The 25734-nt window shown below is 51.2% G+C and overlaps 1 protein-coding gene across 3 annotated transcripts in view; it reads left to right on the forward strand.

Annotated features, from left to right (window-relative positions):
• The window catches only part of ADCK1 (aarF domain containing kinase 1), a 112003-nt gene extending 92537 nt beyond the window's left edge, over positions 1 to 19466 (forward strand). For all 3 annotated transcript variants that reach the window (XM_014846732.3, XM_070514126.1, XM_070514125.1), the window contains 4 exons: positions 7617 to 7766; positions 8977 to 9174; positions 14523 to 14716; positions 16009 to 19466. In XM_014846732.3, the coding sequence (XP_014702218.2) occupies positions 7617 to 7766; positions 8977 to 9174; positions 14523 to 14716; positions 16009 to 16180 (714 nt within the window). In that variant the 3' untranslated portion in view covers positions 16181 to 19466. The remainder of the gene's footprint in view (positions 1 to 7616; positions 7767 to 8976; positions 9175 to 14522; positions 14717 to 16008) is intronic.
• Positions 19467 to 25734: the final 6268 nt, after the last annotated feature.

Raw genomic sequence — 25734 nt, forward strand, 5'->3', positions numbered from 1 at the left:
GGGGCTTGCAAGGGACACCAGCCTGTCCATCCCAGAGGCCTGGGAGCCCCTGAGGAAAGAGGGCTGGGGTCTCCCAGGGGTCATCATGAGGACTTTGGTTCAGTCCTCTGTCCTTGAGATGGCCCTCCTGGTATGTGTTGTGGCCTTCAGAGCCTTTTTACCTCCCCAGAGAGTAAATCTCGTCTCTTGTCAGGGTCAGGAGGGCATCTGGGGGTTCAGCTCTTGCTTTGAAAGTCTTTCCTTTGCTCCTCCTTTTTCAAGACCCCGACTCCTGTTTTCCGAGGTGCTGGAGCCCTCAGAGGCTGAGCCTCTTTGGGCTCAGAGGTCAAGGTCCCCCACTGCCGGCTTAGGGTTCCCTATTGTCTAGCCTGTTAAGTCATTTCTCAGTGGCTCTATGCCTGGACACCCCCCCCCCCCCGCCATGGAATCTTGCTAATCTCTTTTTGTCACTGTGGCTGTCGTGGGCCCTTCTCCTCCCTTGTTGGGGTGGGGTCTTTGTCTTTTTGTTTCTATTAGAATGATTTTAGTGGGGGTGCGGAGGGAGTGGAATCAACGCCTGGGTTCAGTTGGCCACATTCGGCAAGAACCACTTGCCATGCTTCTTTCCATTCGTTTTAAAATCCATTCCGTGTGGCTGTAGGAGCCATGGAAGGGTCTCAAAAGCATCTTTCAGCAGATGTCTGTCGGGCACCCACGATGTACTGCGCTGCATGCAAGCGCTACAAGAGAGGTGTGCACAGATGTGGGAAGTGGGGCTGGGGGAGGCTTCCCCGAGGCTGGCACTGTGCCGGGCGGGGCAGAGGGCTTCAGAGCTGGGACCTCTGGGGTTGTGTATGGCTCTGCCATATATTGGCCAAGTGCCTTGGGTATGTTACTTAAACTCAGAGTCTGAGTTTCCTCATCTGTACAGGAAATAACAACACTTCGCAGGGTCGTGGTGCAGACTTTGCAGGCTGTGAAGTTCTGTAAAAAAAAAGTCATTTATAATTCACGAGGTGATTATTCACAGAGGCATGTCTGAGAATCTTCTTTGCTCCCCTCCTGTCCACCTACCTCTGTTGTCCGTGAATGTCTAGACTGGAGGGCAAGCTGTGGTCATCGGCTGAGCATATGGGGACTCCCCTTCGGCCTCTCTAAAAGCCATGCTGCAGTTAGGCCAAGTTTCCCGTGTCCCCCGACACCACCTTGGGTTGAATAGGATGTTTACTTTCTGCTCTGCATCCTCTCCCACTTACTGGGGCTCTCTGGCTTGGTGGGAGAAGGCGCTCAGAAGACCAGGGAAGAGAAGCTGGAGAGCCATACAGACGCTAGCTAGTGAAGTCACTAGAAAGAAAACCTCCTTTTACCGTCCACCCTCCATGGCTTCTCAGGCCGAGTCTTGAGAAGCTCGTGATGTTAGAGAGGTCCCATCACAGGATGGGTTCCTGGATATTTGTTTCCCCAACAGCTAGGGTGTCAGGAGTGGGGAACAGTGTTGCTCTAGGATCAGCCTTCCTGCATTCTGCTGCTGGCTGTGCTACTTACAAGCCATGCTACCTTGGCTTTGTCACCTTTGGAAGCCCAACTTCCTATTGTAAAGTGGGGTAGTAGCCCTGGGATTGTTTGATGGTTGAAACATGAAGTGTTTGGCACAGTGCCCACGGTATAATCTCAACACAGTGCATGCTCAACGTTGGAATTCCAACCCTTGGCCCTCTCTGTGGTGCTAGCAGCAAAATATTTGTCAGAAGAAGGGGAAACATGTAGGGAAGAAACCCTTTCCCCATTTTTTATATTGACCCAGGTAAGATGGAAGGATGTGGAAATATTTCTTTGGAGTCAGTTCTTGCCTGAGGCAAGGGATGTCAGATGTCAACAGCTCTTCCTCCCTTTGCTATGTCTTCCAATGGCCATGGCCCTAGGACCCCATCCCTCTGGTAGCCATGACCCTCTGAGTCTGTCTGGCCAGGAGACCTGCGGAGTCCTGTTGGCCTTGTGGATGCCCCATGCCCTGGCTCTCAGGTGATGTCCCAGTTCAAGCCTAACCTAGAGAAGCTTTCTCCAAGCTGCCCAGAAGCTCCAAAATTAGAGTAACTCCCCCAGTTTCCTGTAATTAACCCAGCACCTCTTCTTTCTTCCTCGCCACCTCTCCTGGCACCATGTGTGGCTGAAGAGGTTCTCTGTGTCTTCGTGTTCAGGGATTTCATCTCAGCGTTTCTGGTCCAAGATTGACCCACTCACCCCGTGAATAGATTTGGCCCTTTGCTGGGCAGTGTAAGTAATCTCAGGTTTATATATGCCAGGGGTGGGGTGGGGTGGAGGGTAAATGCTCTGGGCAGTGGTCTGGTCTAGTCTTTCTGCCTCTTGTTCTGCCTCAAGAAGCCTGGGCAGAAAGTGGGGGAAGACCAAAGAGAGTTTGAATTATTAACCTATTTATACTTAATATTGGGCTACTTATGTGATTGCTAACATCCTGCAACACCCACCCCCTGTTTTCTTTCAGAGCTCTTGGCCTTGCTTCCATGACAGCCCCCAAGAACATAAGTAGACTTTCCCTTGGGGGTGGGAATAAGTTAATCCATGCAATTATAGAATAATTAAAGTACTTTCAGCCAATTCAAGATTTGAGAAAAATACAAAAATAACTCCTTGATTTCAATATTACTTACTAAGTTAATTCTTTACTTAGCCTTTTTATAGATTCTTGTTTCTTCCCCCCTCCCTACGGTTAGAGAATAAAGGCATTGAATAATTATTGAAATCACTTACATGAGTGGCGCATTCTTTTTATATGGCGGGAGTAAAGGACTCATCACTGACTTTTTTCCTGAAAAGAGCTATACTATGGCTTTAGTTCACAGAGAGTTTTTGGTTAGACAGACAGTCCTCGGTTTCCCACTGACTTTTCACCACATGGCATGCCTTCTTGGATGCTATGGGGATCTTCAGAGAGTTTTGCTGCAGGCCCTGCCTCCAGCGGGGAGCTTCCCTGTGAGTGGAGAGGCAGGATGGCCTGGCGATGAGAGGTTGTCCCCTGGACCCAGGCCACCTGGGTTCGGAGCTGGTGTCCCCAACTGCTGGCCAGGTGACCAAGGTTCTTCCCCTTCTTGTGTCTCGCGTCCTTCACCTGTCTACTGCAGAGGATGGCTGGGAGTCCATGTAAAGTGCAGGAATGGTGCCTGGCACAGAGTGTTAGCTGTTACCTTTCTAAAAGGGTGGTGCTCCTTTGTCTTTATGTGGATGCCACCATTGACAGGGCAAGGGACAGCCTGAGAGGAACTCAACTCATTTTTCCAAAGAAGTCATACAAATGGCCAACAGGTACATGAAAAGGTGTTCAGCATCACTAAACATGAGGGAAATGCAAATGAAACGCACAATGAGAGATTACCTACCCAACACCTGGCAGACTGGCTATCATCAGGAAGACAAGAGATAACCGTGCTGGTGAGGATGTGGAGAAAAGGAGCCCTTGTGCACTGTGGGTGGGAATGTAAACTGGTACAGCCACTATGGAAAATAGCATGGAGGTTCCTCGACAAATTAAAAATAGAACTACCATATGATCCAGCAATTCCCCTTCTGGGTATATATCTGAAGGAAATAAAATCATTTCTCTGGAAGAGGTATCTGCCTTCATGTTCATTGCAGCGTTATTTACAATTGTTTGTTCTTAATCACAGGACATAGCTAAAGTAATATGGAACGGGAGGGAGAGAGGGTTGTGGGCCCAATGATGCCTTTAGGTTTCTCCTGGGACCCTTGCTGCATCTTTAAGTAGGAGGGGCTGGCCTCTTTTCTCTGGGCGGATTGGTTCCCAGGACTATTTAGTGCAACTCTGGTAGATGTTAAGAAAAATTACCCAAAATTCCGCAATAAGGCCAAGAATACGCAGTGTGTCCTTTCAAAGTCATTTTTGAGTATTGTTCAACCAGCCCACCCGAGGATTTTTAATATCTAGGGGAATGTACTTTTGTTTGACTTTGCTATTGACAATTAATTAAGGGCTCAGACTGAAGTCATATGTCAGCCTGTAGATCTTATCCAGTAGAGATGCAAATAATTTCTATGCAGTAGGAAAGATAACCCCAAAGGTTATGATTTCCTTATTGCCCTGTAGGACAATAACCAGTTTTGTATCTAATCCAGGAATCTTGGGTCTCTTGTTCCTGTTTAAATGCCCATAAATACCCCGTCCTTTAAAATTCTCTTTGAACCAGCTCTACCATCTCCCTTGCTCCTTTATTGATGAGTTAAACAATCTTTGACGCGTGTTCATTCCATTTCTGTATGAGAGTAGTGTTTTTAACTTTTAGAAAATTACACTTTGACGGTGATAATGGGTATATTTTTTTCCAAGTGTAAAATAATAAGCTACCACATTACAAAAACCCTCACATTTGTGTGTCTTATGGTGTAGGTATAAAGTGCTTTCCCATATGCATTTTGATCACATTTTGACCTTGAGTCTTGAGGTTGCTCTGTGAGGAAGTAGAGCAGATGGGGTTAGTCCCACTTAACAACTAAGGGAGCTTGGACCCAGACTGAGAAGGGAGGTAACTTGGCCCCCAGGCCACCCACTCCCTAAGTGGCGGTACCAGGAAGCTCCAGTGGGAAGCCAGTGGCATAGGCTGGTTCCCCCTTCTGTCTCTGCCTTGCACAGCTGCCTATCCTGGTTAAATCTGGTTAAAACGAGCATCAGGAAGAGCCCCCACATGGGAAGACACCCAGGGAGGGGCGGCCGGCTGTGGTGCTGAAATGGGGGGCCGCTCTGGTGGCTCCGTTCATGGGTATCTGAGCTGCAGTTGGCAGTGCCACCATGTCCTTCCCCCTCCTCTGGCAGCAGCAGCTCACTCCTCGTGGGCATCGGCTCCCCCATCCCGAGTCCCCAGACCCCTGGGGGCCATCTTTCAATGTAGTAATAGGGAGCCCAGAACGATTAGCAATATTTCAGAAGGCGTAAGGGAGATCATACATCTCCCTATGACAGCTTTGCCCAGACTAAATGAAATGTCATTTCTCCGCTTTTGGCTGGAATTCCATCAGCTCAGTCTGGCTGCACAGCTTATCTTGGGCCGATCAGGAGCCCTGATTGGACCTTTTATGCATCCTTGACAAATAAAAATGAATTATTACTTAATAAATGCAATTGGTTTGGCAGATACCGCCTTTCAGAGCGTGGCTCCTTGGAGCTCCAAAGAGCCTGACAAAAGGGGTTCTCAGTGGCCCAGCATGGGGACCTGGCCCACCCAGGACCAGCTCTGGCTGGGGCCCCTCTCTGAGGAAACAGAGAATGGTGGCTCTGGGACACTTGACGTCTCAGCCTGAGTCTGAAAACTTGACCCAGGGCAAAGTCTTGCTCCGAATGCTGACATTCATCTTCCCCCGGGGAAAACCCAGTCAGGATCTGAGAGCTGGTGTCATGGCAGGGCACAGTGTGACATCGGAGAAGTCTCAGGACTTTAGATGCCTCTTTAACCCCGGTTTCATCTCTTAAAAAGGTACAATGAAACCTACTCTGCCGCCCTCGCAGGAACATTAAGTGGAATCAGTAAGAACAGGGGCACCTATGAGAGGTCACTAGGCTCCAAGCCCTGTGATATTCTCATTTACCTGCAGTGGCCCTTGAGAGTGGCACTATGACGATTTCCTTTTTGCTGAAACTGTGGGTATAAGCAACTTGTTTAAGGTCACCAGGTTCACTTGAGAAGTGCCGCAGTCGGTGTGAGCCAGTGTAACATCATAGTTACTAGAAGGCGGGGGGGCGGGGGGGCTTGTCACACATAGTTTGAATCCTGTCTCTACCTCTTTATTGTCATGTAGCTCCAGGTAAGTTAAATATTGACAGGTTTCAGTCCCTCCTCTGCAAAATGGGGATCATAATTATACCAACTTTTAGGGCTGTTAATAAGGATGTCAGTTATTGTTGCTAACATAGGGTTATTCTTGATGATGCATTTTGGGGCCAATTATAATCAATTGGGATTCAGAGGAGATTAATGGGGCTAGGATGAGCATCAGAGGTAGGAACCATGACATCTCAGAAGAACGCGGAGAGACAAGGTCTCATGTTGAAGGCAGAGTCCTTTGTTCACACGTTTGGCCTGTTACAGGCGAGTGAATGCATAATAGAGCCATTTTATGGTATGTAAATTACACCTCAATAAAGCTGTTTAATAAAATAGAGCCAGTCCCTGCCATCTTGGGAGCCTATGATTGCGGGCTAGATGGCCATTAATCAAATAATGACACAGATAGAGTACTAGGGCCATGAAAGGAAAGTACCGTGTACTATGAGAGTTTATGGCAGGAGAACCTCATCTGGTCTTGGAGGTCAGGGAAGGCTCCCCCAGGGAGGTGATGCTGAACTGGGGTGGGAAGGAAGAGAGGAGTGAGTGAACCAGGTGAAGGGGAGAGGGGAGGAATGCTCTTAGCAGAGGGAATATCATGTGCAAAGGCCCTGGGGTAGGAAGGCACAGGGATCATTGGAGGAGAGAGAGCAGATTTGGCTGGAATGTCATTGTGGTACAAGATGAGACCAGGGAGGGAGGCTGGGCCTGGTCGTGCAGGACTTTGTAGGCCAAGGAAAGGAGTTGAGTCTTTATCCTAATACCCCACCCTGTGTTCCCCACCCCAGCTCCTCTCCTCTGGCTGGGATATGTTTGTTAGTGACCATGGGATGCAGCTGAGGCTAAGAAGAATGCCAAGGGCAGTGTGTGTCCCGGGGTGTCATCTTTCTGGGTTGAACATCTCTTTGTCCTGTGGAAACCCATCAGCAGACCATCTGTGGGCCCAGGTCTGGCTCTTTTCAGCAGCTGTTCCCTAGCTGGGAAGCGGCTTTTAGCTCTAATAAAAAGGGAGTAGAGATAAGAAGACCGCCTCGGCAGAGAGAGCAGCAGTGACAGGATGATTTAAACGGCCTCTCCAGTGTCATTTCTTCTGGGCAGACATCATAAATCAGATTAACATTGGGCTCTGGCGGGGAGGGGAGGAGGGAAAGGGGCCTGCAGGGCAAGGGGAGAAGGGCTTGTGACTCCCGTTTGCCTGGGACTGGCCTGGAGCTGGGGGGAGGGGAGGGGAGCAGCCCCAGAGGGCGGTGGGCTCACCTGTTCCTAGTGCTCAGTCCCCTAGTCTTGCTCTTTGGGGAAGGGGCACGTGGAGCGACTGCTCCCTGCCTCCCCGTCCCAGCTCTCCATTCGGCTTTGGGGGAAAAATGAAGAGGGTCTCGTAAGAGACTAGAGGAGAGAAAAGTGGGGCAAGAGTGGAGGGGCGGGTGTGCGAGGTGGGAGTTACAGCCATTGGAAAAACCAGAAGCAGAGGGTCTTCTACCTTGCTATGCATTAACATCATGTGGGAACTTTAAAGAAAAATACTGATGCCTGGGTACCACCCCCAACATTTCTGAGCTCCAGGTGATCCTAATGTGCGCCTAAAGTTAAGAACTGGGTTGGAGCTTAGCTTCTACCTTAAACTCAAGAACGCAGACTCTCAAGCCATCACTTCCACCACGACTGCTCAGGCCCCCTTGGTCCCTCTGGCCTTCCTTTTGAGAGTGACCAGGTTGAAGGGCCTGAGTAGAAGTCTCTGAGACGGGTATTAATGCGACACAACTCCCACCCGCCTCCCTTCTCTTTCAGATCTCGCGCAACCTGGGCAAGATGTACAGCGAGATGATCTTTGTCAATGGCTTCGTGCACTGCGACCCCCACCCGGGCAACGTGCTGGTGCGGAAGCGCCCGGGCACGGGAGAGGCAGAGATTATCCTGTTGGACCACGGGCTCTACCAGGTAGGAGAGGCCTTTCCCACCCAGCCAGCCCCAGGGCCTGCTCTTTTCTGGGCTCAGAGCCCGCTGAGCTCCTCTATCGACTACAGAAACGGGAGGCAGATAGACAAGGTTGTCGGAGAGGGCCCTGCCATACCCTTGGAGATGGCATTCCGTGCAAGTCACAGTCCTACGAGTCCAGCCTCAGCTTCCTCCCCAGTAAAATGGGTTGATGATGCCTCCTTTACAGGCGCTGTGAGGAGGGCATGGGAATGTGCCTGGGTGTGTGAAAATGCTTTACAGCTATAAAAAGCCCTGCTTCCCAGGGAAGCCCAGGCTAGCCCAGATCCCGGGAAGGGAGCCGCCTGGAGGTGAGCTGGCACTTCAGGGGAAGGGGTAACTCAGCCCCGGTGAGGATGTCAAATGTAGCGGCAAAGGGAGCCGGGAACTGAGAGGGGCTGGATGGCCCCACACTCTGTCCTCTGGAACTTGGGGTGCAGAGCTTGTTCCGGTGAGCCACGAGTTCCTGCCTGGAAGTTGGGAAGTTCAGTGCCAATCCTGGTACCCGGGGCCTGGCTTGATTCCATGAGGCAGACGGTCCCAGGGAGTTTTCCTGGATGGTCTCCTGCTCCTCCCCTCAGGGCCCTGATCCCATACCCTACAATCTTGGCCTCTTTTGAAAGGCTCAGGGATTGTTAGTGGAAGGTCGGCTAGCTACTGTCACACACAGCCCCCAAGCGAACCATGGCCCGGACACAACAGACGTCTAATTGCTTGCTCACAGACCAGTGCTGGGTGTGTGGAGGAGTCTGAAGGCAGGGGCTGACCGAGGCCCTGCCTCCCAGCCTCCCTGGGGCTGGTCCCACCATCCGCCAGGAGCAGGGGTGAGGGTTCGGAGAGCATGCATGGGAAAGTTTTCATGGGCCGGGCCTGAAAGTGGAGCTTCTGCCACATTCCATCGGTCCAAGCTGAGGCAGGGCCACATCTAACTAGGAGGGAGGCGGGAATGTGGTTTTGGTGGGTGGTTGGCAGTCTCTGCCACTCAGGATCAAGGCAGGCCAAATAGTAAATTTGAACTTGGACCTTCGGGGGGCTGCACTTTGGGGGAGAAGCAGGCATTGTTCAGGAGCTGCCATCTTCATCCTCCCCCCTTCACAGTGGCCACACCAGCCAGGGACTAGGTCTCTCCTGGGGTGAGGAGGCTCAGGTCCTGCCACGGCTGCCCCCACTGTAGGTGCTCACGGAAGAGTTCCGCCTGGACTACTGCCACCTCTGGCAGTCGCTGATCTGGACGGACATGAAGAGGGTGAAGAAATACAGCCAGCGCCTGGGAGCCGGCGATCTCTACCCCTTGTTCGCCTGCATGCTGACCGCCCGGTCGTGGGACGCCGTCAACAGGGGCATCGGCCAAGCTCCAGTGACTGCCACTGAGGTAATGGTCCCCTCCTGGCCCTACCCTCTCCTGAATTTAAGGGGTAGGGTCGGAGATGGCCTTTGGACCCCTTCCAACCCAGAGTCTAAGGTTCTAGACTGGTGGGCTGTGGAGATGTGTGGTGGGCGGAACTGGAGTTATACTGGATGAGAAACAGCGAGAAACAGTGTCCCTGGATGGAAGGAGGGAAAGGGAACCTTATCCCACTGTATCCCTCCTGGCCTTATCAACCTGGGGTATAAAAAGGTCATGTTAACCATATAATCCAGACTTCTGTGGTTTTTGCTCCAACCTGCTCCCATAAGATTTCAGGCTTCCTCCAAGTTCGCACCCAGGACTTCTGGGAGTCCCCGGGGACTGTCTCATAAATAAGTCTGGCACCACTTCCGCCGTCTCCTGGTGGGCATTGTCTCCCCCCTTGTGGTCCCTCTAGGGCACCCTGCTTGGGGGAGAGCTTCAATTCCTCATGTCGTCCTCAAGCAGTGCTGCTTGTCCCATTGTCCTGTGGGGTTTTTAGTGAAATAGCTTTTTTGGTCTTTCTTTGTAGCTCATTTTTCCACTGGATCTAGACAAGAGTCCCATGGAGGCTGAGCTGAGACTGGTCCTAGCGACACCTCCTCCTCGTACTCATCCTAACCTCTGCCCCCACAACAGGGATTTATGGGGTATCTCATTCTTCCTGGCTCCGCGTGAGCTCCCTCCCGGGCTTCTCAATCCCTCGTGGACTTGACTTCTGTCTTCCCAGTCTGTCAGGTTGCAAGACCCATGCAGACTTACCTGTATCCACGTGGGGACGGGCTCGGGCTCAGCCGAGGTCCCTGCTCACCACAAGGGACGTGGTCCTGCTTGTGCAGTCAGAAAGCCCTGGGTTCTAGTTCCAGCACCTGGTCTTCCTGGTGGCATGACCTTGGATAGTTCTTGTCACCTCTTTGAGCTTCGGGGTCCTCCCCTGTAGGCTGCCTTATGATAGGGGGCTTGAGGAATGACTGGATCCAGAATCTCAAATGATGTCACCAAAGGGACCACCTCTCGCCATCTCTTGGCTCTGCTTTCCTCCAAGTTGATGTCATTCCCCAGCAAGGTTGGGGGCAAAGATGACCAGCAGTTGCTCCAGGCTTACAGTTTAAAGCCTGTCGTCTCAGAAGAAGAGTGACAATCTCCTTCCTTTATTGAATGGAGGTGATAATTTCGGCTTTATTGATAATGCATGTGAAGTGCCTCCCTATAGTTCCTGAAGTTTGTTCATTGAGCATACATTTGTTTTTGCTGGACCCTGGGCTAGGTGCTGAAGATCCAATGATGAACAGACAGACAGGCCTTCCATGTAATTTGCACTGTGGTTGAGGGAGACAGACAGTAAGCAAGTGAACAAGCAGGTAGATGGAATAATTGCAGGTTGTAGGTACCAGGAGGAAACAAGCAGGGTGCCGTGGTGGTGAGTAATGGGGGGTGCTGTAGATTAGATGCTCTGAGAGCATCTCGCTGAGGAGTTGACATTTAAGCTGAGGCCCGAAGGACAAGAAAGGCACCAGTCACAGGAAGAGCTTGGAGAAAGCATTCCAGGCAGAGGGTACACGATGTGCTAAGGCCAGGGACAGAAAGAGTTTAGTACAGTCTGGAATGTGGAGAGGTGGATGGTGGAATGAGAAGAATTTGGAGTGCTGGGCAGGGAAAGCATCCTTCATAAGTCATGGGAAGAAGTTCCGATTAATTCTCAGTACAAAGCGAAGGCTTTCAGTGGGAGAAGGACGTGTTCAGCCTTGCTGTTTTAAGTATCTCTCTGGAATGGGGCAAGATGAGCAGGAGGGCAATTAGGAGGCTGGGGCAGGACTCCGGGTGGAGAGATGATGGAGGCTCAGACTATGCTCGTGGCAATGGAGCTGCAGAGAAGCAGATGGAGCTGAGGCGGATTTTGGATATGAGATTGAGAGGCCTTTCGGTTGGCTTGGGTGTGCAGAGGAGTCAAAGTTCCATCATAGCTTTTGGGGGTGAGTTATAGGGTGGGCGTGGTGCCACTTCCTGACATAGGGAAGATTGTGGGAAGGACATATTTTGGGTGGGGGTCGTCAGTAGTTCTCTTGAGCATTCAGGTAGAGGTGTCAGGGCAGTTAAGCCTGGAACTCAAAGTAAGAGATCCAGGCTCGAGATATCAATTTGGGGATCCTCAGCGTATAGATGGTAGTAAAGCCACAAGATGGAGAAGATCACGTGGCACACAATAGGGACTGAGTAAATGCTATTCGTTTTTATTGTTAGGATTTTGTATTTGCATTCTTATTCATTCATAAAGACTCAGCATAAATCCTACTGTATTAGTTTGCTTGGGTTGCCATGTAGAATACCATCGAGTGGGTGGCTTAAACAGCGGAAACCTATTTTCTCACAGTTCTAGGGGCTGGAAGTCCAAGATCACGGTATCAGCAGGGTTGGTTTCTGGTGAAGCCTCTCTTCCTGCTTGCAGATGGCCGCCTACTCCCCATGTCCTCACGCGGCCTTTCCTCTGTGTGTGCATACTCCTGGCGTCTCTTCCTCTTCTTCTAAGGACGTCAGTCCTGTTGGATTAGCACCCCCTACCCCATGAATGCACTTATCTTTCATTACCTCTTTAACGACCCTGTCTCCAAATACTGTCACACTGGGGTTAGGACTTCAACACAGGGATTTGTAGGGGACACAATTCAGTCCATAAATGAGTCCGGGAAGCGTCTCCTCATCGCCTTTGCCAAAAGTGATCCCTTAATACTTGCATCACTCATGTGCGGGCCCCTCACTCTCCCTTGCACGGTAGTTATTTGTATGCTTATGTGAGCTCTCTAACTAGTTGCTGAGTTCCTGGAGGGCATCAGTCCTGTCTTGTCCATCTTTTTATAATGTCCCTGCAGCCCTGGGACCAGATCCACTAGAGAGAGGCATTTGTGTAGGTTCTGGGGACATGGACCCCATTTCCTCACTTTGTACAAAAACCCAGACAGAGAATGAACTTAGCCACTCCAGGCCATCCTCCAAGCTGTGAGGCCTCAGTTTTTCTGAGTCCTAGTCTTATTAAAAATTAGGGGAACCTCCAACATTGTATCAGAGGGGATGTTTTCCCAACTAAGTGGGGCTTAAACAATTAGGGATTTGTTCTCTCTGTTACAAGACACCTGGAGGTGGGTGTGTCCAGGTTGGTTAATTGAGCAGCTCGAGATCTCGGGGCTCTGGGCTGACCCCTCCGTGATTCTCTTGGCGTTCCTCTCGTGAGTTCAAGATGACTGTGGCAGCTCCAAGCCGTACATCTTTATTCCGTGCTGTCCTGAGGTGGGAATAAGGGGCTGTTTCTTCTCATGTATCGTTTCTTAAGAGCAAGAAAACTTTTCCCAGAAGTCCTCCAACAGACTCCGCCTCATGTCCTGTTGGCCAGAATCGTGTCACATGTCTGTGCTGAAACTGATCGCTCGGCGGAGTTGTTGAACTCAGAGCCGACGTTGGCTGAGATCATCGGGACTCCCCCATGGGGCTCGGGAGAGGCTCCGGCTCCCTGGAGAGCACAGCCCCAAGGGCTCAAGTGAACCAACATGGGGTCCATTTAACAAAGGAGACTGGGGGGATGGCTGTTGGGTAGCCACCCAGTGGGGTATACTGCAGACACCCGCCATCAGGAGACGTCCAAGCTTGAAGGCGGTGCCGCTCTCACAGATGCCCCTGTGAGGCAGCCTGGCTGGGCACAGGTGCTTTATATTTGGGCTGAGAGGGGCTGTCAACAGGCCAGTCTGACCTTGCTAGAGGGGGGGTCCCTGTGGTGAGCAGGGCCTTGATCTGGCCTTTACCCTCGGGCAGGGTGACCTGCAGCTGTGGCGGGAGGCAGCAGGGAGCCAGACAGCCTCTTGGTGTCTGGCTCCGTGTTGAGATGTTCCAGTCTGATAGCTCCTGCCTGAGGGACTTTCAAGTTGCACAGCGACGCAGTTATCAGCCGTGCACAGGTGTGCCTGACAGGGCTGAGAGGAGGTGGCTGGTGGGGAAGCCTTTGGCAGCACCGCTGGGCCCCTCACTGTGACTTCAGTTGGCGGCTTGCACCTCCCCATACTTTATTTCTGATGACCCTCCCTGTACCACTAGGTGGTGGGCACAGAGGGCATTAGCCTTCCTGTTTTTAGGTGAGGACACTGGGTCGGAAAAGATGGAAGGACTTACCCAGGGTCACACCATCCACTGTGAGGTGAGAGGCAGTATACTCTGGTGGTGAGGGCGCAGGCTTGGGAGCTGGACTGCCTGCGTTTGAACCCTGACTCACCACTTAGTAGCTGTGCCCCTTGGGCAGGTTATTTAACTTCTCAGTGCCTCAGTTTCCCCCTCTCATATAGGGGTAGTACACTCACCTGATAGGGTTGTTGTGAAGATTAAATGAGTTAATCCGTGCAAACATTGTACTCCGTGAATGCTCGGTATGTGTGGGCTATTGTTGTTGTTGTCATCATCATTGTCTCTCTGGAGACTGAGAAGGAATTGGAGCCTCAGTGTCATACTCAGGACTCTGGCTAGGGGCACTTATCTGCCCAGAGCCATGCAGAGCTCAGGGATGGGGAAGGGTGGGAAGGCAGACCCCAAACTTGCACACCAGGATGGCGCGAAGGCTAGCCCTGGATCCCGCTCCAGGGTATGAGGACCTTGGGCACTGGGTGGGCTGAGACAGTGATGGGCGGTGGTTGTGTGGGCAGCAGGGGCTCTGGGTGGGTCTGGTGGGGCAGGGGCTCGGGCAGGGTCTGGGGCAGGACTCTGAGCTGGGTTGGGGTCAGGAGCTCAGACCTATGAACTGCACCAGCCTGGGCTTGGCTGAGGGGGTGGGGGACAAGACAGCCAGTAACAGCTTCCAGGGCTCTTTCCAGGCCTGGTATGAAATTGGCGGTCTGGGAAGAAGCCTTGGAGAGTAAGGCCAGGGTGGACCCGTGGGCTGAGAGGCTGGTTACTTCCAGCCTCGTCCAATGGGTGATGGGGAGCTAGACTTCCTGCCTCAGTCACTCCTGGCTTGGGGGCTTGGGCAATGGGTACTGGTGACTGTGGCTGTGGGGAGCCAGGGATGGCAGAGGCGGCAGAAATGCGGCCCAGCCCCTGTCGATGTTCTCCTGTACTGTGTCCTGTGATTGGCCAGAAGTTGGGGTGAGACATCCCATCTAGGTTTTTCAGGCTACAAAGCCCCCTGTGCTAAGCTGCCCTTTGGCGAGGGCTCCTAGTGGTGCCGAGGCAGCCCTCCTGAAGCTCCCTCCTGGAGCTTCCTTGCATCCCCTCAGGGCACAGGCTGCCTGGACACCTGCCACCCTGGGCCTCACTTGCCACACCCACCATCCATTTCTGTCTCCCTGTTGCTGCTTCAGGACTCAGAGATCCGCAACAATGCGGCCAACTACCTGCCCCAGATCAGCCAGCTCCTCAGTCACGTGCCACGCCAGATGCTGCTCATCTTCAAGACCAACGACCTGCTGCGCGGCATTGAGGCCGCTCTGGGCACCCGTGCCAGCGCCAGCTCCTTCCTCAACATGTCACGTTGCTGCATCAGAGCGCTGGCCGCGTGAGTGTGGGCTCCAGCTTCTCCTCTCCTTCTGGCTCCCTGGCCTGTCCCAGAGGTCCCACTTACCTCCACTTCCTCCCGCAGTCCCCAGGGCCCTGCCTGAGCTTCCCAATCTCCCCGTCTCCCTACAGGGAGTTAGTGAACTGAGTGATGCTTTTGGATGCTCCAGAGAGCCACCTGTACTTGTTAAAATAATGGATTCTAGGATCCCACCCTACCTGTCAAGCTTTACCCTTAGTAAAGTTTGAAATGTTTTCTGAGAGTTTCAGTCCCATCCGAGTGTCCCCTGGGCTTGAATTCAGGATGCCCTGATGCACATCCCACCTCTAACTGGTCCTGGGACCCGTCTCCCCAGGATTGGCCAGGCAGCAAGGCCAGTATCCTTTTCCCTGTCAGTGTGACTGTGACTCCAGGAAAGTGTCACCAGCAGGCTTTCTCGGGATCTCAGATCTTTTTGGATGCCTCATCACCCTTGGGGTGTTGATGAGGAAGGGAATGGTGCTTCCTCAGGAAGGTAGTGGCAGAGGAATAAGGGTTCTAGGCCTTTCCACCTGAGGGTGGTGAATACATGGGAAGGCCCATGCTGTGGCTGCATGCTCTCACCCAAGAGGGGAGGCCTGGACTGTGGTCAACTCCGAGCCCATCCATCCTAGGCGAGGAATGGGTCATTCTGGGAAACTGGTGAAGGAGAGTGGACCACATATATCATGTACCCACTATCAAGTATGGAATTAGATTACAGCAAAATAGACGGTATGAGGAAAGGGCGGAACGTGATTTATTCTTCCTCTGAGGGTTCGGGAAGCAAAGTCCTGAATAGGTTATCACCGTAACACCAATCTCATAGTGGCCTTTTGTTGGTGCAGAAGGGCTTGAGCTGGGCTGAGTCTCAGGACCAGCCTCCCAGGACCACCTGACCAAGTTTCCAGGTGACTCTTACCCATAGAAAGTTTGAGAAAGCTTTTATATTTGAGTCTGGGGGCTTCTGGATTGGCATATATTCACTATACTTTTGGAAGAAGAGAAACATTGGATTGTTCTACTCAGTGGATCCACTAGGCCCTTGATACCCTGTGAAACTACAGCATTTGCTTACCTGGCTTATCTGGAAAACGCCTTTGGTACAGTTGCGTTCCGCTGGTCCCTGATTGGACGGTGGTATGATCACGTAACCAGGAGTCGTCCACTGGGACAGGGAGCTGGCGAGTTGGCAAAGCACCATCTTCCATTTTTCTAAAGGATACTGAGTGTTTCTTGCCTCTTTTTCTCTTGTTGTCTTCTTCCTCCTGTAGGCACAAGAAGAGGAATACCTGTTCGTTCTTCAGAAGGACCCAGATCTCTTTCAGCGAGACCCTCAGCTTATGGCAGATCAACCTTCATGAACTCGTTCTGCGTGTGAAGGGGCTCAGGCTGGCCAGCTGGGTCTTGGCCCTGCTTTGCTGGCTGTTGCCTGCTCCACACTGAGTGGACTTACTGCCCTCTTCCCCTTTACAGTGTGACCCTATGGTGGGCAAGAGGTCTTCCTCACTCCTCTCTTTCGTCATGTCTCAGTTGCGCCGTTTCTGCCACATGGTGGCCTGGAGCCCCACGGTCACTGTCCGTGGCCCCGTATATTCCACCTCTGGAATTCCTCTCCCCCACTGTAGCCCTTGTCTCTGGGCCCACATGCTGTACCATGCAATAGGTTTCTCTGCTTATCCAGGGAGAAGGTACCTCTGTCTACTCTCCCACTCCTGGTATGTGCCATTGGGTTGGATGCCCCCCACTTCCGTTAACCGTTCCTATTGTCAGGAGGGACCATGATTCCCACTGAGAGCATATTTAACTTGTAGGAAGTTTGACTTTGTTGGAGGGGTGCATGGTCTCTGAGCTCGCTAGAGAACAGGTTCCCTCTCCTTGCCCTTCACTCCCTGTAGGGATCACCCCTTCGCAAGGTGCTTGGCACCTGAGGCAGGCTCTGTTGAGTCGTGGTGACCCCTTTGGTGTTTTGTGTGCTGAGTTTCAATAAAACCCCTTCAGGTTGCAGGGCAGGGCTTGGTCAGTGGGATTTTTATTCTAGGTTGTGAGTGAATCCTCTGTGGCCATTAGGTAAGAGTTGACCTGGACGCCACATGCCATTGTGGTCTGCTTGGCTTCTTGCCCCTGTATCCTTCAGCCTTCCACTGTGGGGCCACTTCCTGCTCCTTGTAGATTCTGTCCCTTTCCGGGACTGAGCACTTGGTCGGAAGAGTTGAGGAGACCGAGGCCAGGAACTCAGAGGCTCAGCTGAAACCATGGACTTTGGTTCCCGTGGGTTCTCACCTCATTCTCTGTGACCTGGGCACCCGTCTTGTTCTACTAATTGCTTCCTGACTTGACCCTTTGGTTCGTCATTCAAAGCCCCCAGTCCTGAAGACTACAGTCTAAACCCGTCACTGTGACTCAGTCACTCTGAAACCTGCTTGTCCCCTGCCTGGACTCTGTTCTCCCACCTTATTGCCTGCGGCCAGCCTGCCCCTTGCCCAGCTCAGTCATCTGCTTCTGTTCCTGGGAGCCCCAGACTCCTGCTCTAACTCCTGATCTGTGGTCTCAGGTCCCCAAGACCTCAGATTTGGCTGGTCCTCGCTCCCACTGAGCACCCATGCTCACAGACAGTAATTGTATTTGAGTCTCTCTGACCTTACTTCACCCCATTCGTGGGACACAAAAACCTCGAATTTGAGTCTCATTTTCTGTTCTCTTTATTCATGATACAACAAGCAGATTTTCCGCTGACCAGAGATGATTGCAATCCCTTTATTTCCTGAAAGAATTAATTGTTCTTAGTGACCAGTTGGATGCACCCAGGGACCTGAGAGAATAATTTGCAAGATCTGTTGTTAATCACGGGGATGCATGCTGCATATTATATTTTATGGTGTCTTTTATAGGCACTGAAGTAAATATAAATGTCCTTTTTGTTCAAGGTAATTGTTACTTGCTTTTCGCTTTTGGTTTAATGGTTGGCTTCCTGCTGGCCTGGGATCTAAAACATCAGCATGTTGCCAGTGGGCCCAGCACCCAGAACAGATATCCAGGGAGAACAGAGAGGCTGGGAGAGTTTGGTACAGGGCAGTTTGAAAATAGGAAGAGAGTAGGCTGATGATTATTGAGTGCCTTCCACGTGGAAGAGAACACGCTACGCTCTTTGTAAGTAAGGTATATCATTGAATTGTCCCATTAGCTCTATGAGGGGGAGGGTCATTAGCCTTATCTTACAGAGATGGGACCCAAGGCTCAGAGGGGTTTAGCAATTTGCCTGAAGTCACACAGCTGCTAAGTAGTGGTCCACGCTTTGTTTTTTATTCCATAGTGCTGTAGATATAGATTATACTTGCTCTTTGGGCTGTCATATGTGCCTTAATTTGGGTCCCAAACATCCTGATTTCAGAGGAAATTGGATTTTCACTGGAGGTGGAGGAGTGGATGGGTAAAGGAGACAAAAAGTCCTGGAAAATTCAGACAGTCCAGCATTTTATCCGGGGCCCAAGACAGGACAGACCTGGACCACTATGATCTGTAATGCAGTTCTGACACTGACCACACAGAGTTAGTGCAGACTCCACAGGCTTAAGGGCATCGTTCCCCGTAAGACTGCCCTCACTTCAGACACAAGCTGCAGGTTTGGGGGTCCCAAGAACACTTGCAATTCTGAGAAACTGACTACAAATTCAGAGGTTCCCCTAACCCCTTCAGGTTCAATAATTTGTGAGAATGACTCACAGAACCCAGGAAATCACTATATTTGTGATTACAGTTTTATTATAAAGGATACAAATCAGGACCAGCCAAATGAAGAGACACATAAGGTGAGGTCCAGGAGGGTCTTGGATGCAGAGCTTCCATGTCCTCTCCCACAGAATCAGGACACAGCACCCTCTCGGCGTATCAGTGTGTTCACTGAGCTTCAGTGTTCAGAGTTTTTATCAGGGTTTCATGACAGAGACACCGTTGAGTGAACCATTGACCACATGCTTGAACTCAATCTCCAGCCCCTCGCCTCTCCCCAGAGAGATGGGGCTGCTATCACCTCCATCCTGAGTCACCTAGTGTAAACTCAGGTGTGATCCAAGGGGCATACCATAGATATCAGAGATGCTCCTATCACTGAGAAAGTCCAAAGAATTAGAGGTTCTTTCCCAGGAACCAGGCACCAAGACAAATTATTATGTAACAGTCACTCTTGTGTCTTCTCATCCTGTGCACTCGGCCTGATCTGCATCTTTATCCACTGACCCCTGGCCTGTGCCTTCTGCTCAGCCTGGGTGGAGCTATCCCTGGAGCCTAGAGCCATAGCAGGAGGTTCTCTCCTGGTGTCTGTTCTGTGCTTCAGAGATAGCTCGCGTGAGCTTCCATGTGGGACCTTCGCCCTGCTCCCTTCTTTGTCCTGGGGAACTTGCCGTGAACTCATTTGGGTGTGGTGCTTCCCAATAAAATCCTGCAACTTTTGCTCCTGCAGTGACAATGTGTCAGGAAGCCACCACCAGCTTACTTTGAAGAGTGTTTTCTCTTTTAACACAGGATACTTAGTCATTTCAGGTGTTGGCTTCTTTGATTTGGGGAACGTGGCTATTTTTCCTCCCTTCATCTTCCTCTTCTCAGGTGGAGGAGAGAGGAATTCTAACTCTACATTCCATTTGGTCGGGAGACTCTCAGATATATGCCCAGCTCATGGTAGGAGCAAATGTCCTGGCTTATAGTCAAAACTCAATAAACAAGCAAATATTTAGAATCTCAGAATACTTTGTTATTTTCAGGGATGTTGACATCTGTGTATTTAAAAAGCTGCACATGCCGCTCAGCCTCCGTGAGGGATGCTGCCTTGTTTGATGGTCAGGTTAATTTCTGCACAGCTCTGAGCCCACTCCCAGGCTCAGAGATGTCACTTTCAGCATCACAGGCTTCCCAGTGCTCTCCTGCCGCAGCTGCAGGGCTCTGAAGATGCGAGCATCTAATGACATCTCAGAAAACCAAAGTGGCTCCAAGAGGCACCCAAGCAAGTCCTCAGGGGCAGGACTTGTTGGGAAGTTTAGAATTACCCTCAGTGTAAGCACATGTGAGAAGAGTTCAATGGAGCCACTCAGGGTGATGCTTGGGGCTTCAGTGGTCTCAAGGTGTAGCCATGAGGAGCTGGGGTCTCAGCTGGGAACTGGTGATTGGGCAGTTCTTTTTTTTTTTTTTTTGAGGAAGATTAACCCTGAGCTAACTGCTGCCAATCTCCTGTTTTTGCTGAGGAAGGCTGGCCCTGAGCTTACATCCGTGCCCGTCTTTCTCTACTTTACATGTGGGATGCCTACTACGGCATGGCTGGACAAGTGGTGCCATGTCCTCACCTGGGATCCGAATCGGCGAACCCAGGGCCACTGAAGCGGAATATGTGCACTTAACTGCTGCACCACCGGGCTGGCCCCTGGGCAGTTCTTAATGGACAGGACTGATAAAGCCACAGAGTGTGGTGTGTTCCTTGCAGCCTGGGCTGTTGGAGCGATGATGTTTGTCGGGCTGGATTGGGAGGGCTTTTGCCTAACGAGAGGCCTCGAATGTCAAGTGACCTGCTGCCACTGCTACTGGTAACTGGCCAAGGGGGACTGTGGGAGGCCCAGCCTTAAGTCTGCAAACATTTTGGTAAAAGCCCGTTTGTTCAAAAAGGCTCTGCTCTCACCTCCTTTCCTCCCTCCTTTTCTCCCTGCTTCCTTTCCGTGAAGTAATGCCTATTATGAAGCTGCACAGACTGGCTGGACTCTCTCCTTTTCTAAAGGAAGGATGAGGTCAGCCCTCAGCAGAGTAAATATGAAACCTTGGGTGGTAGCTGCAATGTCCATCTTCCTGTGGTGAGTGCCTCCTGGCCTGGTTTCTCTGGAGGCTGCCTTAACCCCCACCAGCAGCTAGCTCCCCTCCCAGCCAGGTCACTGTGCCCCTGAACAGCACGCCCGGGGCAGAAAACGCTCTTTCTGCTTGGTTTTGCCTTTCGTTTATTAGTTGCATAGTTCCTCTGATGTTTCTTTCTATTTTTCCCTTTCCCATGTGTGAGAGGGCAGGCTGGGCTGGTGAAGTGATGGATGTCAAGCCCCTGACCCCTGCCAGGTTGGCTCCATTTCCTCGTCCCTTCTGCCTGCACTTTGTTCTAGAGCAGTGCTTCTCAAACTTTCATGTATAAGCGAATAACCTGGGCTCTTGTTAAAGCACAGATTCTGATTCAGTGGGTCTGGGTGGGACCGGAGACTCTGCATTTCTGACAAGTTCCCAGGGGATGCTGCTGCTGCTGGTCTGTGGACCACACTTTGAGCTGCAAGGATCTAGATCGGTGGTTCTGAGGGTGTGGTCCTGGGACCGGCAGCCTCAGCATAAGCTGGGAGCTTGTTAGAAAAGCAAAGTCTCGGACCCAGCTCCACACCTGCTGAATCAGAAACTCTGGGTGCGGCCTAGCAATCTGTTTTAATAAGCCCTCCGGGGAATTCTGATGTATATGCTCACAGTTGAAATCTCTGCTGGGTGGTTCTGGGCCCTACGTGCACATTGGGATCACCAGGAGAACTTTGAAAGGCATGATTCTGATTTAATTGGTTTGAGTGTGGGCCAGGCATTTAAAAAAATTTTCTTGTTTTATTTTGAACTTTTTATTTTGAAGCAACCTTAGATTTACAGTAGAATTGCAAAGATTGCAATTGCATATACCTGTCACCTAGCTTTCCCTTGTGTTAACATCTTATATAACCGTGGTATCTTTATTAATACTAAGGAGTTAACGTTAGTACAATACTATTTAGATTTCACCAGTTTCCCCACCACTGTCCTCTCTGTGTTCCAGCATCCAATCCAGGACACCACATTGCACCCAGTTGTCCTGTCTCCTTCGTCTCCTCTGCTCTGTGACAGGTCCTCAGACTTCCCTTGTTTTTTATGACCTTGACACTTCGGAAGAGTACTGGTCAGGTGTTTTGTAGAATGCCTCTCAGTTTTTGGTGGTCTAGTGGTTCAGACTCAGTGCTCTCACCCTTGCGGTCCAGGTTCATTTCCTTGTCAGGGAACCACACTATCTGTCTGTCAGTTGTCGTACTGTGGTGGCTGCGTGTTGCTTTGATGCTGAAAGCTGTGCCGTCGGTATTACAAATACCCGCAGGGTCACCCACAGTGGACAGGTTTCAGCGGAGCTTCTAGACTGAGACAGACTAGGAAGAAGGACCTGACCACCCACTTCTGAAAAAACTGGCCATGAAAACCCTATAAACAGCAGCAGAGCACTGTCTGCTAGAGACTGGAAGGTGAGCGGATGGCGCAGAAAGACCGGGCAGGGTTCCGCTCTGCTGTCCATGGGGTCACTAGGGGTCAGAACCACTTTGATGGCACTAATGAGAACAACTCTCAGTTTGGTTTTCTTGTGATTCGACGGGGGTTATGGGTTTGCGGAAGTCTACCACAGAGGTGAAGTGCCCCTCTCATCCCATCGTATCCGGGGAAACCTGATGTCAACATGACTGACTTGTTTTTGTCCTTTCAAGTTCCCCAGGCAGGGTTGGGATCCCTGCTTTAGGCTCACACAGCTTCCCAGTGTCTTGTGGAGACGGAAGAAGTGCAGCTGAGGGACTCTTCTGCATGTGGGCATGAGGCATAGCCTCTTTGAGCTTAAGGAGGCCTGGCTGTTTCTAAATTAAAAGGCTCCCAGGAAACTAAAAAATGCAGATATTCCCACACAAGGTAATAAAGGTGGTAGTGTAGTGTAGTTTTAATGTTTACATTTAACACAAATTAACTTTTTAAGTGTACACACAAATGTCATGACAAATGGATGTAACTTCAGAAGCATGGACATTAAGCTCCGTCCTCCAAGACGGGTCTGGCACTAGGGATTGTGTTTTCCAGCTGTATCTGAAACTCTAGAAACAGACATCATCCTTGGAGGGTTGGCAGGGAGCCCTCTGGTCAGTCACCCCTGAGTGGTGGACCTGGTGCCCTCTGCACCAGCCTGACCGGGCAGCCGCTTCTCAGGGCCCGGAGGGGTGAAGTCAGAGTCTCGCTTAGGCTGGTGGTTGACCGTTTCAAACGTGACCCCTAGCCCTGAGTGATGGGAGTGGGGGGTGGCCTTTTCTCTAGGTGGGTAATAACGGAGAGGGCGGATTGAAGGATGGAGTGTCAGCAGCACGGACTTTCCTCTTTCCGAGGCTGATGCTGGTGGGGACATGAAGTCCTTCCAGGCTGGTGAATTAGGGACAAAGGTCAAGGGCTCTGGCTGTTCCCTGTCCTCTTGGAGCTGCCAGGGCTGTGTGTAGTTGGTGTGTGTGTGGGGGTCTCCTTCCCTGGCCCCTTTTTGGGCCCAGTGTAAGCATGTGTGCATCAGAGTGTCCACAAATGTCCATGGACAGTGGCTGCCCCCATTGCTGAGGCAGGCCATGCAGGGGAGTATTTAAGGGCCTGGCCTTGAGAGTTGGCCTGAGTTCAAATCCTGTTGCCCTCAGGGTTCTGTGTGATCTTGGACAAGTAATGCAATCTCTCTGGGCCTCAATTCCTCAGTTTGACAAGTGGGGATAATAGTACCTAGCTCATAGGGTCATTGAGAAGATCAAATTAGATAATATACGCAGTGTACTGATAGAAGTGCTTGGAGAAGAGAAACCACAGTAAGTGTTCAATAAATGGTGTTTATTTTTATTATTAGCCCCCATGGCAGACTCTTCCCAACCCCCTTAGCTCTTGCCTGCCCTCTACTTGAAAGGCTGAAAAAGTGAGGTCTTGCTTTCCCAGCCTTCCTTGCAGCTAGAAGTGGCACATGACATGAAAGGGGAAGGGGAAGCTTATGGAGGGATTCTGGCAAGTTTTTCTTCTTTTCTTTTCTTTTTTTTTTTGAGGAAGATCAGCCCTGAGCTAACATCTGCTGCCAATCCTTCTCTTTTTGCTGAAGAAGACTGGCCCTAAGCTAACATCCGTGCCCATCTTCCTCTACTTTTTATATGTGGGACGCCTGCCACAGCATCGCTTGCTGAGCGGTGCTATGTCCCCACCCAGGATCCGAACTGGTGAACCCCGGGCCGCCAAAGTGGAACGTGTGCACTAAACCGCTGCGTCACCGGGCCGGCCCCTAGCAAGTTTTTCTTTGGAAATTGATAAGAGTATAGGTTGTTAGTGTTGCCTTTCCTTCTTCCTTCTTGCAGGGGGTGCTGGCATGTGGTTTTGGATGTCTGGAACTATAGCAGTCTGTTTGTGACTTTGAGGCAATAAGTAGAACATGATGTTTTATTTGGGCATGTAGCATCCCCTTCTGGATCCTGGGTAGCCCCCCTCCTAGGCATTTATGGGTGTTGGAATGAATGACACACTGGCAGCAATGACTGTGAAGTAAAGTTTATTGCCTACATAGTAACTAGCAAAAGGATTCCCCGAGGAGAAGGGCTCAGGTTTGGTCTGAAGTGAAACACGAACAAGGCATTGTGGGGTGGCTCTGGTTTTTATTGCTGTTAGGGGGTAGGGACAAAGATGAGGGCTCCCCTGTGGGGGCCAGGGTTTGCATGGTTTGAACTTCTCTGCCAGCACCAAGGGAGGGAGCCCTTGGGCTTTCTTGTAAGCTTGCCCAGACTAGGGGCAAAAGGGAAAGGGGAGGGGCGGGGCTTTAAAGCCGTCTGCGGTCAACATCAAAAATGCAGTCAGACTCTCTATCACCCATGAAAATCTAAGAGGCTGGGGATAGCTCACCAGAAAGATGGAAGGAGCCTGTGTCTCAGCCGAGCCCCCTGCTGAGTGGTGAGTATAGCCATGGGCTATTTGCAAAACTAGACATATGATAAACATGTGTTGAAGAAATGACTGCGGACGGGGTGCCTTTAGAGCATGCTGAGGCTGTCTCTGAGTGCTCTTTAATCAAATGCTCCCTGTGCCCATGGCCCGAAGCCCCATGTCGGGTCACAACACAAATTTGCTATTTTAGGTCAGAAGTCCAAATGTCAAGGTATCAGGCAGGCTGCGTTCTTTCTGGAAGCCCTAGAGGAGGATCATTGTCCAGGTTCTAGAGGCTGCCTACCTTCCTCGGCTCGTGGTTCTGTCACTTCTACCTCCGCTTCCTTCGTCGCAGCTCCTTCTCTGACTCTGACCCTCCTGCCCACCTCTTCTGAGCGCCTGCGATTACTTTGGCCCTGCCTGGATAATCCTCATCTCAAGAGCCTGAACTTATCCCTCCTACAAATCTTCTGACCACCATGTAAGGGAACCTGTGCGGGTCCCAGGGAGTAGGAAGAGGCCATCTTTGGGGGGGGGGGGGCACTAGTCTATCTACCACACCGCTGAATCCTGTGGTAGCCTTGGAAATGCTGAGCTAGGCTTTGTTCTAGGGAGAAGAATTAGCTGTCAATAAATGATAAAACAATAGCAAAAAGAAGAACAGCTAATACTTACTGAGCACTGACCAAGTGCTAACTTCTTTGCATGGACTCAATTTCACTTAATTCACGTGACAACCTTATGAGGTCTAGGGGCCACTATGATCCCCTTTGTATGGGTGAGTAAACTGAGGCACAGAGGGCTTAGGTTGCTTGCTGGAGGCAGAGAGGGAGTAAATGGTGGAGCCAGGCTTTGCACCAAAGTGGTCTGCAGCTAGAGCTTGGGCTCTCAACCCCTGACTTCTTATTTCCCTCTGAGAATGGACTGCTGCCACCCTGCCCTCTGGAGGTTGCACCCTCCCTGCCTCCCTGTGGCCTCCTCAGCCTGGAGCTGGTGGGCTTCTGCAGTGGTGGCTTCTGTGCCTGCTACAGTGCGTGCAGCTGGGCAGGGGCACCCATGAACAGTCATTTCTCTGCAGAGAGTGGGCCTGTATGGCCAGAGCTCACCCGGCCAGTGGGGCCTCGGACATCCAGCCCCTTGGGGCATTGAGGATGCTGGGGTACATCCCCTTCTAGGGAAATCCTTGTAGTGGAGTTAACATTGGCAGAGACTCCATTTTGCCCCTTAGTAAATAGGACTATACAAGAGGTTCTGCCTTTTTTCCTTCTCTCTTTCCCAAGGATGCAGGGAGAAAT

Source organism: Equus asinus, chromosome 7 (assembly GCF_041296235.1).
Source record: "Equus asinus isolate D_3611 breed Donkey chromosome 7, EquAss-T2T_v2, whole genome shotgun sequence".
Classification (NCBI taxonomy): domain Eukaryota; kingdom Metazoa; phylum Chordata; class Mammalia; order Perissodactyla; family Equidae; genus Equus; species Equus asinus.